Source organism: Diceros bicornis, chromosome 16 (genome assembly GCF_020826845.1).
Source record: "Diceros bicornis minor isolate mBicDic1 chromosome 16, mDicBic1.mat.cur, whole genome shotgun sequence".
Taxonomy (NCBI): domain Eukaryota; kingdom Metazoa; phylum Chordata; class Mammalia; order Perissodactyla; family Rhinocerotidae; genus Diceros; species Diceros bicornis.
In genome coordinates, this window is record NC_080755.1 from 39,664,244 (window position 1) to 39,678,185 (window position 13,942).

General features: G+C 46.1%; 1 protein-coding gene across 3 annotated transcripts in view; it reads right to left on the bottom strand.

The window, feature by feature from the left end:
• ST8SIA5 (ST8 alpha-N-acetyl-neuraminide alpha-2,8-sialyltransferase 5) overlaps positions 1 to 11,329 on the bottom strand; it is a 59,972-nt gene extending 48,643 nt beyond the window's left edge. The window contains exon 1 of one of the 3 annotated variants that reach the window (XM_058557053.1): positions 10,677 to 11,329. In XM_058557053.1, coding sequence (XP_058413036.1) covers positions 10,677 to 10,807 — 131 coding nt within the window. In that variant the 5' untranslated portion in view covers positions 10,808 to 11,329. The remainder of the gene's footprint in view (positions 1 to 10,676) is intronic. The other 2 variants (XM_058557052.1, XM_058557054.1) reach the window with 2 other exon arrangements.
• Positions 11,330 to 13,942: the final 2,613 nt, after the last annotated feature.

The following is a 13,942-nucleotide window of genomic DNA, read 5'->3' on the forward strand; positions in this document are numbered from 1 at the left end:
GAGTAGACGAGAGTCCTCTCTACACAGGGCAGGACAAAACAGGCCCAGCCCCAGTTCCTGTCCGAGGGGCAGTCACACAGAAAGCAACAGGACAGCACTGGGCAGAATGTGCTGAGTACAGACAGCAGAGCACTATGAATTCAGAGCAGGGGAAGAGCACTGAGGGCCGAGAACAGGAGAAGCAGGATTTGGACTGGCAGGGAGAGAGCAGGAAGGCATGGCAGGTGGGGACACAGAGTGGGTAAAGGCACAGAGCAGGACAGACATGATGTGTGTAAAAGACCCTTGGCTCACAGAAGCGATGCTCTCCTTTAAGAGTGGGGCTTCAGGCACCGGCTGATCACAGGGAGTGAGACTTTTGTTTGGGGAAGAGGTTAGGGATGGAGACCTTCAAGGACTTTCATTTCTGGCAAAATGGTAGACTGAAAAACCCTCTGTGGCAGGGGCCCCTTCAGGAATGAAGGATTTCTTCCCCACCTGCTGCTTCTGGCTCTCAGACTCCTCTGGGAATTGCCTCATGTGAGCAGAGCCAACCTGACCAAGATTACACCCTCCTCCAGAGGCAGCCCACATCCAGTGACTGAAAACTCAACACAGAGGTATAAAGGCCCAGCCTCCTGACCCCTAAGGAGGTCTCAGTACAGGGCAGCTCTCCAGGGCTCCCTACGGGGTCGGCTAAGGCCTTCTCTGGGACCGCACTGCAGCTCAATTTCCCCCTCTGCTCAATCTTACTTCTTTCTTCTTCAGGTATCAATACCTGTGTTCTATCAATATCAAGAACACATCTTAATAAACATCCTGCACTCTACTCTCTGGCTCAGAATCTGCTTTCCAGGGAACCCAATCTGTAACATCTCCCACCACAAAACACTAAAATAACGATTAAAATATGCATAAAATGTCTTCTTAAATAGATGAATAATCTGGCAAGGAAAGAAGAAGTAGATGAATCCTAAAGCCAGTCTAGGGGCATTGGCCCATCCCCATGATTCATGATTCTCTTGTAATGGCCACAAGGCCTACCCAAGATGGAGGGTCTCATTAGGGTCCAGGAAAACATGAATAATCCCCAAAGCAAGACAGGAGAAAAAGCAGGATACATAAAAAACACAAAATATGATGGTAGAAATAAATTCTTATTCATCGGTCATCACAATAAATGTAGATACACTCAACTTTCCAGGTAAAACACAGAGATTGTCAGACTAAATACAAAAACTGTAACTATATGCTAGTGACAGACATGGAATGAAAAGACATGGAAATGCTGAAAAAAAAGATAGAGACAATTATGACACGCAAACACTAACCAAAATGAAAACTGTCTCACTATATTAATATTAGACAAAATAGACTTTAAGGCTCAAAGTACTACTAGAAATAAAGAAAGTCACTACATTATAATAAAAGATTTTGTTCACTAGGAAGACAATATATCTAAACTAGTATGCACCTAATAACATTACTTCAATATGCGTAAGGTAAAAGTTGACAAGGAGAAACTGATAAATCCACTATCATGGAGGAAGATTTCAACATACATCTTTTAGAAACTGATAGATCAAGCAGACCAAAAAAAAAAGAAAAATCAATAAGGATACAGAAGATTGAAAAATAAAAAAACCACTTGATTGAATAGATGTGTAAGAATACTGCATCTAATAACGAGAGAATCACATTTTTTTCAAGTACACACATAATACTTACAAAAATCAAGCACACACTAGACCACAAAGCAAATCTCAACAAATTTTAAGGAATCAGCATCAAAAATACCATGTTCTCTTACCACAATGCATTTGAGCTAAAAATTCAAAAAGGTAAGTAAAAGAAGAAAGTATTTGGAGATTTTAAAACATTTCTAAATTTGTGAATGAAAAAAATAAACCACGATAGAAATGGGAAAATATTCAAGATAATGAAACTACTTTTGGTAGTTACTAGCTGTATGACCTTGAACAAATTACTTAACCTCACTGTACCTGAGTTTCCTCATCTATAAAATGACAGTAGTAATAGCATCTATTAGTTGTTAGAATTCAGTATGGTAATATATAAAGCACTTGGGCGAGTATCCGGCACATAGTAAATGCAGTACAATTCTGAGTTGTCATCATCATTATCGTCATCCTCTCAAAACTTAAGAGATATAATGAAAGAAGTATTTAGAGGAAATTTTATAACCTTAAAAGTTTACCTTAGAAAATAATAAAGACTGAAAATTAAAGAGATAAGCATCCAACTTAAGTTAGAAAAAGAATACTAGAATAAAACCAAAACATAAAAATTAATGAAACAGAAAGCAAAGATACAAGAGAAAAATCAACAAAGCCAAAAGCTAGTCATTTAATAGAGATCATTTAAAAACAGAAAAAGGAACAAACAAGGTTAAAAATAAAAAAGGAGCCAAAACTCTATATGTAACAGAGATGTATTAGAGTATATTATGAACTTTGTATGAGTAAATTCGAAATTTTTTGAAAATTTCCTAGAAAAATATAACTTACTAAAATTGATTGAAGAAATAGAAAACCTAAATAGTCTTTAACCACTAAAGAAATGGAATCAGTAACTTAAAGTCTTCCCACAAGGAAAACATTAGGTGCAGACAGCTGTACAGGTGAGTTCTACCAAACTTTTAAAGAATAGAGGATCTCAAGTTTGCACAAACCACTCCAGAGAATAGGTAAAGAGGGAACATTCCTAACTCATTTTACAAGACTGGATAATATATCATGAACAAGCTGAGTTTATCCCTAAACTGATAAGTTTAACATCTATTGATGTAATTTGCCACATCAAAAGATTAAAGGAGAAAAAGTACACATCATCCAATAGATGTAGGAAAAGTATCTGATTAAATGAACATCCAAACACAACAAAACATAACAAAACTTCCTAGCACACTCTACAAGGGAACTTTCTTTACCTACTAGAGGATATCTACAAAAATAAACAAACAAAAACCAAGCAGATATACTCAATGGTGACACTTTACCACCATTCTCTTTAAAATTAGGATTAACCAGGGGGCCAGCCCAGTGGCATAGCGGTTAAGTGCGCGAGCGGTTAAGTGCGCGCACTCTGCTGCGGTGGCCCAGGGTTCAGATCCTGGGCGCGTACAGATGCACCGCTTGTCAAGCCATGCTGTGGCGGCGTCTCATATAAAGTGGAGAAAGATGAGCACAGATGTTAGCCCAGGGCCAGTCTTCCTCAGCATAAAGAGGAGGATTGGTGACAGCTGGTAGCTCAGGGCTAATCTTCCTCACACACAAAAAAAATCAGGATTAATCACAGGATTTGTATTAATCATATACAAAAATTAACTCAAAATGGATCAAAGACCTCAACGTAAGACCTAAAACTATAAAACTCTTAGAAGAAAACATGGGGTAAATCTTTGTGACACTGGACATTGGACACAGGCAACAGTTTCTTAGATGACCCCTAAAGCACAAGCAACCAACAGCAAAAAAATAGATAGATTAGAATTCATCAAAATTAAAAGCTTTCATGCTTCAAAGAGCATCATCAAGAAAATGAAAAGATAACCCATAGAACGAGAGAAATGTTTTTCAAATCACATATCTGATAAGGGACTTATATTTGGAATCTATAGGAACTCTTACAACTCAATAATAAAAAGACAAATCATCCAGTTTAAAAATGGGCAAAGGATCTGAATACCCATTTCTCCAAAGAATATATACAAATGGCCAATAATAAGCACACGAAAGGATGCTCTACATCATCAGTCATCAGGGAAACACAAAACCAAACCCACAATGAAGAACCACTTCAAAACCACTAGGATGACTATGATCAAAGACAGATAATAACGAGTATTTTCAAGGATGTGGTGAAATTGGAATCTTCATATGCTGCTGGAGAGAATGTAAAATGGTGTAACCATTTTGGAAAACAGTCTGGGAATTCCTCAAATGGTAAAACATCGATTTACCATATGACCCAGCAATTCCAATTGTAGGTATATACCCAAGAGAAATAAAAATGCATGTCCATACAAAAACTTGTATACAAATGTTCACAGCAGCTTCATTCATAATACCAAAAATATGGAAAGAACCCAATTCCATCAGCTGAATAATGGATAAATAAAATGTGGTATATCCATAAATGGAACATTATTCATCAATAAAAAGAAATGAAGTACTGACACATGCTACAAGATGGATGATCCTCAAAAACAGTATGCTTAGTGAAAAATGCCAGTCAAACAGGACCACATATTGTACGACTCCATTTACATGAAATGTCCAGAATAGACAAATCCATAGAGACAGAAAGTAGATTAGTGTATTTGTTCATCCCTAGAGCTGGGAGGAATAGGAGTACTAGTGGGTGATGGGTAAGGGGTACAGGGTTTCTTTTCGGGGGTAATAAAAATGTTCTAAAATTGTGGTGATGGATGCACAACTATGTGAATATACTAAAAGCCATTTAATTGTACACTTCAAATGGGTGAATTTTATGAATTTATGAATGGGTTGATTTTATGGGTGAACTATATTTCGATAAAGCTGTTTTAAAAAAAAATTAAGGGGCTGGCCTGGTGGCAAAGCAGTTAAGTGTGTGCACTCCGCTTCGGCAGCCCAGGGTTTGCAGGTTCAGATCCTGGGCACGCACAGATGCACTGCTTGTCAAGCCATGCTGTGGTGGCATCCCATATAAAGTAGAGGAAGATGGGCGTGGATGTTAGCCCAGGGCCAATCTTCCTCAGCAAAAGAGGGGAGGATTGGCATCAGATGTTAGCTCAGGGCTGACCTTCCTCACAATAAATAAATAAATAAATAAATAAATAAATAAATAAATAAATAAAAATTTTAAAAAATGAAGAAAGAAAAGATATCAGGATTAAGGCAAGGGTATTCACTATGACATTTTTATTGAACATTATATCAAAGATCCTAGCCAGTGCAACAAGACAAGAAAAATAAATTAAGGTATAAGGGTTGTAATGAAAGAAAGGAAAATGTGTAAGTAGAAATCCCAGAAGACTCTCCAGATAAATTATTATCATTATGTGCATTATCAAGGTTGCTGATTATAAAATCAATATACAAAAAAATCAAATTTATTTCTATATACTAGCTACAAATGGTTAGAAAATATAATTTTTAAAACAATAGTCTTTACAATAGCAGTAAAAATTATGCAGCTAGAAATAAATCTAACGAAAATGTTCAAATTCTTTATGAAGAATCATAAAGCTCCATTGAAAGACATTAAAGGAGGACATAAAAGACCCTTGCCTATCTGGTCTTTCTCCGAGATTAAGTTTAAAAGGCAGAGTGAGACCAGATTATAAAAAAATCTACAATATCCTTTCCACCTTAAAAAAAAAAAAAATTCCTGTTCCCTGCCCCTCTGTTAAAGTATAAGTATTTGAAGTCCTTAACACTCCAGGGATGTGAGCTTATGTGAAGATTTTAGCACTAACAAAGGGGATTTGGGGCAGTGGAGAGCTTAAAGGAAGAGGGGACAATTTCCATGCCCCTCATTCTAGAAAATCCTTCTTTTGACTCTGTCTCCATCATGCTCCCCAAAACTTCCCCTGCCTCTGTTGCCAAACCCAGGTTGGCCCTTTCCTACCTGATCCCCCTGCAGTGCATGTCACAGTTGACCACCCTCTGCCTGGCATTCTTGTGCCTTGGTTTCCTTAACGCCTCTCCCTCCTCGTTCCCCTCCACCTTTCTGCAGTCTCAGTTTCCAGAGCCAGCTCTCCTCTCTCAACCCCTTAGGTGCAGGCATCCCTCAGGGCTCTCTTTTGTGCCCCTGCCCGTCGTCATCTTTCACTCTGCGCTCTCCTGGGTGATTTCATCCAACTCCAACAGACCAGTGTTTTTCTAACTCAGGGTTTCAACCCTAAATTAATTCACTGTTTGCCCTCAGAATATTTTCTTAACTTTTTTATGTGGCAAAATATGCACAACATAAAATTTATCATTTCAACCATTTTTAAGTGTACAGTTCAGTGGCATTAAGTACATCCACATTGTTGTGCAACCATCACCACCATCTATCTCCAAAACTTTTTCATCTTCCCTAACTGAAACTCTGTCCCCATTAAAAACTAACTCCCTATTCTCCCATCCCACCCCACCCCCCCCCCAACTACTGGCAACCACCATTCTACTTTATCTCTATGAATTTGACCACTCTAGGCGTCTCATATAAACGGAACCATACAATATTTCTTTTTTTCTGCCTGACTTATTTCACTTAGCATAATGCCTTCAGGGTTCATCCAAGTCGTAGCATGCATCAGAATTTCCTTCCTTTTTAAGGCTGAATTTATTTTTTAAATGAAGTAGAAGAGAAATTTTTTTAATGAAGTAGTATAGAAAATATTAAAGCACATTTCTCATAATAAGGCCAAATATTGTTTCACAAAATATTTGTTTCAGATGGATGTGTATGTAAGTGCGTTCTAGATCCCTGGGTATAACATATTTCTTACTGTGGACAACAATCATAAAAGTTGGGAAAACACTGGTTTTGATGGCTGGTGACTCCAAAATCTCCATTGCTAGATGGCTTTTCTTCACCCGCAGTTCTGGAGCTCCTTTCCAACGAGCTGCTGGATAACTCCACGTGGATTGCCTTGAGTGTCTGAGCAGATCCAGACTCAAACTTGTTACCCTCTTTCCTCCAGACATGCTCCTTCTCATGTTTCCTACTTAGTTCTTCCTAACCCGGCCCTGCCCGCCTCACCCTGCCCCCAGCTATATAGCTGTAATATACAGGTTATGTGGAATTACTCAACTCTCTCCTGCACTTTTCAATTGTTGGTCCAGCTGGGTTTCATTCCCCTTCCTTCCACCTCCCCCTATGCCTATGGGTCATTCCCCTTTCCTTAAGACCCCCTCCAAATGCCTCCATGCACCTTGAAGACATCCTGATTCACTATGGCTCCCTCCTCATCCTTAGCGTCCCTTTTCCACACCCCTAGTGTGACTTATGTATGTCTTATGTGCCTTTCTGTCTTTCCAATAGACTATGAGCACCAGGGGACCACAGACTGTGTCTGTCTTGCACACCATCGTCCTCAGCACATAGTGGGATGTTCAGCATATAATAAATCTCCATTAAGCATTTGTTCAATCAAGAACAGACATGGAAGCCAAGAAACATCAAGGGCAAACTTCACAGCTTTGTTTCTTGCTTTTTCCTCCTAATCCACAGACTGTGCACTATCTCCAGTAGAGACACTGACTAACAGAGGTGTTTGCAAGATGGGTCCCCGGAGTTCTGACTGCTCCTGATGGGCCTTCTGGAAGTGCCCACTGTACAGCACGGGGAGAGGCCAGGGGCCCGAAGAAGAATGCACATTGACTCACATCCCCCACTTCCTCCTGGTGCCATCTGTCCCGAATTCTCACTGGAATAGCTTGCCATCTTTGTGCCCCTGAGCTCTTTGTGTGGTGGCAAACAATGAAGGCTTTGCTGAGTACATCAACCCAGCTCAGCACAGAAGCAGAGAATGGCAGCCCCTAGCTCTACAGTGGATCTCCCCCCGCCCAGGTTCTCCTCACTTCTGACCAGGCTATGACAATAGCCTCCCAGCCTCTCCTCGTCTCTAACCCTTCCTTACAAGGCCCAGATAACCTTCCTTCCTAGTGGCTTTTATCACGTCACTACCCTACTCAAGGACCATGTGTGATGAACCTGTGATGTTGAACCAAGTTCAAACTGTCCTTCCCAAGCCATAATCCACAAAGCCCTTCACTGAAGCTACTGACCCAGCATTATATCCGTCCCCTTCTTCCCTACATTCCCCCTTACACCAGTTGGATCCATTTCTTCGCTGTGTCTCTTCCAATTACTATCCCTGCATGTGCACACACACACACACCACCTTCAATCATTTCTTCATTATCCAATATTTATGGAGAACTTACTATGTACCAGGCACCATATTTGGTGCTCAGGGTATACCTGGGAACAAAACAGTGAATCCTCCCTCATGGAGCTTTCAGTCTAGAGCAGGGCTCCTCCTCCTCAGCACTATTGCCACTTTGGGCGGCATCATCCTTTGTGGTTGGGGGCAGACTATGTCTCATAGCATCTTCAGCAGCATCCTTGGCCTCTTCCCACTAGATGCCAGAGTACTTTCCTCTCCGCAGTGTGACAACCAAAAATGTCTCCAGACTTTGCCTGGGGGGGCAACAATGCCCTCAAGGGAGCTTGTTACAAATCACCTGGGGAGCTTGTTAAAAAGGCAGGTTACTGGATCCCACCCCCAGAGGGGGGCCTAGGAATCTGCATTTTAATGGCCATGCAGGTGATTCTGATGGAGGCTGTCCCAGGACCTCTGCTTGAGGAACACTCAAGTGTCAAGTGTTTCTCGACCGGAGACAGACCAATAATCACATCAAGTCAGTACACAACAATTACGATATGTGTAGGAAACAACTTAGGTGGACAGGTGCTATGGGTGCACCAGTGCGGCAGCTACAGCCTGGTTCAGGGTCAGGGTGGGCTCCATGAAGAACTAACCAATGGTTAAGCCAAGTGCTGCAGCTGGGCAGGGTGATACACGGGAGAGGTGAGAGCAGGTGGTGGCACATCTCTGCCCTTCACTCCTGCCCTCTTCAGTTCTACATGTGCACTTCCCCTCCACCTCTCCAAATCTTAGCCTTCCTTCCAGGGCCCACTCAGGTTCCACCTCCTGCAGGCAGTCTTCCCTGACTACTCCAGCCCAGTGGTGCCTCCCTCCTCAGACATTTTAACACTTATTTCCTAACTATCTCACTTGTGGCCATTTTGTTTCCCCAAATAGACTTCAAGCCCCCTGAACATCTGGACCACATCATCTTCTTTACAGACCCCAGGGTGCCCTTCCAGGATCGGGTATATACAAGTTTTGCTTGCTTGACTGGATTAACTGAGTCTCTGGAGTGAGGCCTGCCAGGTGGCATATGAGATTTAAGGAATCAGGGTCTCTGTACAAGGGAGGATGGGAAACAACTGGTATGCCTGCTGAACCCCAGCCAGCTAGCCCAGGGAGGGCCGGCCAGAGCCAGCAGATAGTAGTTGAGCTGGCATTTGCCATGGACACTGATATTCTCCCGCTGTTACAAGGCAGCAGGGATCCTGAAGCCCCAGCAGCTCTGGGTAGGTGCCAGCAGGGGGCAGGAACCCAGAGCCACCCCACTGAAGAGCAAGTGCAGCAGGTGGAGGCCGGCCAGGCTGCAGCAGGCCGTGTGGGGCCCAGCCGTTCTTGCAGAGGGTCATCTCGGGGGCCACAGTAACCAAAAGAAGTGGCAAGCCCAGTGAGTTCCAGCAAGCCAGGGTACTCCCTAAAAATGTCCTTTAAAAGCTGCCAGCACCAGGCAGAGCTCATCAGCTGCCTTCAGCCAGGGAAGAATGCTGTCTGGGAAGGTCAGGAGCAGTGGCTGGCTGCAAACAAATGTCCCCAACACTGGGGAGCATGGCTGGCCTCATGCTCCCCAGCTCTGGGACATGGAGGGGAAACAGCCTAACTGCTTGGCTTTCTTCCTACAAGCAGGAGTCCCAGCAGCCATCCTCACCCTCCCACCTGGTGTGCGGCCCAGATTGGAGGCACAAACGACTCATATGGAACTCAAAGGATGAAAAGAGAACAAATGTTTCATTATTTGGAAGTTTGGAGAAGATGGGATGTTTATAAGGCCAGAGAGGAATTTTGTGTTCTAGCAGCCTGGGGTGAGGGGCCGTGAGCGTAGAGAGACAATGGCCCCAAAGAAAAAGCCTCCAGCATAAAGGAGTGGGGGCTCTTTCCAAAGAGGCCTTGATATGGGAGTATCTTAGGGCACAGCTCTCCGCACGCCCTGAAACCAGGCGGAGGAACGCGAAGCGTTTCTCCTTAGCCAGCAGCGCGGGCAGAAGGAAACAACGTTGGCATTTCAGTTTATTTTCCGCACACACAGGGGCTGAGGCGGTGCCCGAGTTTCTGAGTGACACCTCCTACGGCTCTTTCTCTTAATGGAGTTTGACCGTGCTCAGGGTGGGAGGAGAGCCCAATGAGGGGAGGGTTAACTTCTGTGGCAGCTCTGACCTGAGCAAGGATGAGAAAGAACCATCTGTTTCAGAAGGGATCCGGCTGTGAGTTTCACAGATCCGGTGGTTACGAGTTTATACGAATTCACTATCCCTATCGCATCGTCCTAGCCCACTATCACCCGCACGTAACCCGACGCTCCTGAGGGAAAAATATGTTTTTCCCCCAAGAGCCCCGACAAAAGTTCAGGAATCACGAGGTAATCCTACCCGGGTTTGAGCCCTCCACCGCCAGGAGCCTCCCCTCCAACCAAATGGCCATGGCACTGTAGATTTGGGGGACGCCGATCTGACCCCTGAGGCTGCTCGGGACATTCAAATGGATTTATGGGTCAGCCTGGCCCTCGGAATTCCAACCTGTCCCCCATTTTTCACAGCAGAACAAAGTTGTCGGGCCCCTCCGGCCCGCGCTGGGCAGGCGCTCTCCTCCGGCTGGGAGGAGGGACAGATGCGCTTCGGAGCGCCGCGACCCAAACCTAATACGGCGATGCTCGGAGCTAAATGCACACCCCACCGTCACTCACCCCGGGTTCGCCGGGGCCGACGCGGCGGCCGCCATCTGGGGGCTCGCGCGCGGGCTCTGCGCACCCCCACTGGCGCTCGGACTTTCTTACCTCTTGATGTAGTTTCTGCCATACAGGATCTGTTGCAGCAAGGTCACCAAGGCGAAGGCGCAGATGAAGATGAAGAGCAAAGTTCGGTTCCCCAACAAATCCCGGTTTGCCGAGGGGTCCGCGTAGCGCATCCTGGCGGCCGCTCGCGCACTCCGGGGCGCGGCGGGCGCCGGGCGCTGGGGGGGGCCCGCAATCACGCGCGGGGCTCCGGGGCCCCTGAGGGCGCGCGGCCAACCAGGCGCCTCTCCGCTTGGTCAGTCGGGTGGGGGACTTCGCCGGGCAAAGTTTGTGGCTGGTCCGGCAGGCGCAGGGAGCATCCGAGCGTCGCTGGCGCCGGGGCGGCGGGCACAGCGGGGCCGGCCGCAAGGAACCCGGCCGCGGCTCCGGGCCTATCCTCTGGATGCCTTTACCTCCGGGCGCCTGTGCCCGGCATCCGCCGATTTCCCTGCGGAGTGCCAACCAGGTGCCCCGAGACCGGGACGGCCCCTCCCGCCGAGGAGGCGGCCAATGGGGAGCGGGGCCCCGGCGCCGTCCGCCTGTGAGCCCAAGAGCTCCGCGCACCGCCCCCTGCGGTCGGGCTTCGGATCGCGGTCGCCCAGCGCCGTGCCCTGTCCGGGCGGGCCTCGTCCGATCCCCGGGCCCGCAGCGAGGGAGCGCGAAGGTTGGCCTTGAGTTCTGCAGATGGGAGGTGGGGGACAAAACACCAGGACAGTCTGGCTAATGACAAGAGGGCGGTGGAGAGGGGGAAGGGAGGAGTGGAAAACGCCGGGTTTGAACGTGGAATTAAAAAAGGAGGCAGGAAAGGGAAATCGCGGCTGCGGACCTGGGCTTGCTGGAGGGGAGTATTTGCATGCGGCGCGCAGGACACTGAGTCACTGCCGTGGCCGCGTCCTCGCGCTCTCCGGGAGATTTCTCCGGAGAAAGCGGAGCAAGGTCAGCCGGGCAGCCTTTCAAGGACGGCGCGCGCGGCTCCTGCATGCTGATGGCCTGCGAGGGTGCCTGCCCTCGCCCCGGGGGCCCAACCCTGCAGGAAGCAAATTCAGGGGCTCTCTGCCCCGGCCACAGGCCTCCTCCCCCTCCCCAACTGCAGCTCGCGGCTGTTCATCAAAGACCTTGTTGTCACCGAGACACTGGGACCTTGTCTCATCCTTGGACTCACTCGTAAATCTTAGGTCAGGCAGCTGGCCGCCTTCGGGTACCACAGTCCCACAAAGCTTTAGTAAGTCACTAAGTCTAGAAAGGTTTGTGCTTCAAGAGCGCACACCAGGGAATATAAACACAGAAAAGCAATGCCAAGGTCGTGCCTCTTCAGAAGTCCTCACCCCTAGATGTGCTCTCCCTTTCCTCCAACTCCACCTCTCCCGCGCGGTATGCCCAAGGACAGCTCTGTCATCCTGACACGGCAATCTCCCGGAGCCTGGGGAGTCACGTGCCTGCAGCGTTCACCACTGAGCCCTCATGAGTCTGGGGCACCCCTTCCCAGGGCCCTCCAGCCATTCCAGGAGGTTCTTGAGTCAGGTCAGGGGTTCAACTCGGAACTTTAACAGAAACTCGAATCACACACAGCAAGAAAAAGAACTTTGATGGGGAAGCGCCCAGACTCCAATACGCTGGCCTTGACATTTTGCCCTTTGAACTGGAAAGACCAGAGAAGGCAAGGTTATATCTCATGATTAGGGTTCCACCAAAAACTTGAAATTTGTGTTAATTCATAAGGTGGATGTGGACCTTGTGCTATCTATAAAGAGTTTAGGTATCAAATAAATATTATCCACAAGGTCGCGAGTAGGCTTTTTAACCAATTAAAGAAATAACACATAAACATTTAGATGGCCTGTTGCCTAGCAAGATGTCTTTGGAACCCGAGATGTGGCTCTTTCTCCCATACATACAAGCAAGGCAGGCTTTCTGGGAGTGGGACCAGTGCCTGCCCCCCGCCCCCACCCTCGGCTTAATGTTCCACTCTTGCTGCCTTCCACTTCTTAATAATTTTTGAACAAGGAGGCCCCGCACTTCACTTTGAACTGGGTCACACAAATTATGTAGTGGGTCCTGCACACACGTCCAAGTTGACAGATACTAACTTTTCACCTAGTTGGCCCTCACCCGCAGAGATCTCGAGGTACCATCATCCTCACTCCAGGCATAACTTTCTTATCCTCCACCCTTGTCAGGTACCCACCCTGATAGCTGTCTTTGGATGCATACTTCCTCACAAAAACAAAACGAATCTATTATAAAGTAATAAATCCAAATTATTGTACAAACATACAGCTTCCTGAGTTTTCACAAGCCGAACACACCAGTGTAACCAGCACACAAATCAAGAAACAAAAACATTATCAGCCCCTAAGACCCCTCTCCTGCTCCTTTCCAGTTACTGTGTACTGGAGAGTAACCAATATTCTGACCTCTAACACCAAAGATCAGTTCCACTGATCTTGTCTTTTATACAAATGGAATCACTCATTATGTCTTCTTTCGTGTCTGATTTCTTTCGCTCACCATTGGTTGAGATTCAGGCATGTTGCTGTGCATGGTAGGCAGAATTCTAAGATGGCTCCCAAGATTCCTCATCCTCTCTTGTACACACACCTTCTCCCAGTTATTCAATCGAACATTAATCTAGGGTGCTGCTGTAAAAGGATTCTGCAGTTGGAATTAAGGCCAAAATTAGTTGGCTTTAAGATAGGGAGACTGTTCTCAGTGGGCTTGATCACATGAGCCCTTAAAAGGGACTGGGCTCTTCTTGGAGAAAGAGATTTGAAGTATGAGAGGGATTGACACCCGGGAAGTTCTTCATTGTTGGCTTTGAAGACAGAGGGGTCCACATAGCAAGAGATGCAGACGGCCTCTAGGAGCTGAGATTGGCTCCTGGCAGACAGGCAGCAAAGAAATGGGGGACCTGAGTCCTCCAATCACACAAAAGACCTTGAATTCTGCCAACGACCTGAATGTACTTGGAAGAGGATCCCGAGCTCCAGCCGCCTACACCTTAACTTTAGCCTGTGAGGGCCTCCACAGAGAACCCAGCTACACCGCGTGCAGATTTAAGACCTACACAACTGTAAGCTGGTAAGTGTGTGTTGTTTTGTGCTAAGTTGGTGGTAATTTATTTCACAGCGATAGAAAACTAATACCTTGCGTATTGTAGTTTAGATAGTGTATAGTTTATAGATACAGTTATAGTTTTTTCCATCTTATTGCTATATAGTATGCCATTGTTGGTCTGTGACACAACTTAGTTATCTATTCTACTGTGGATG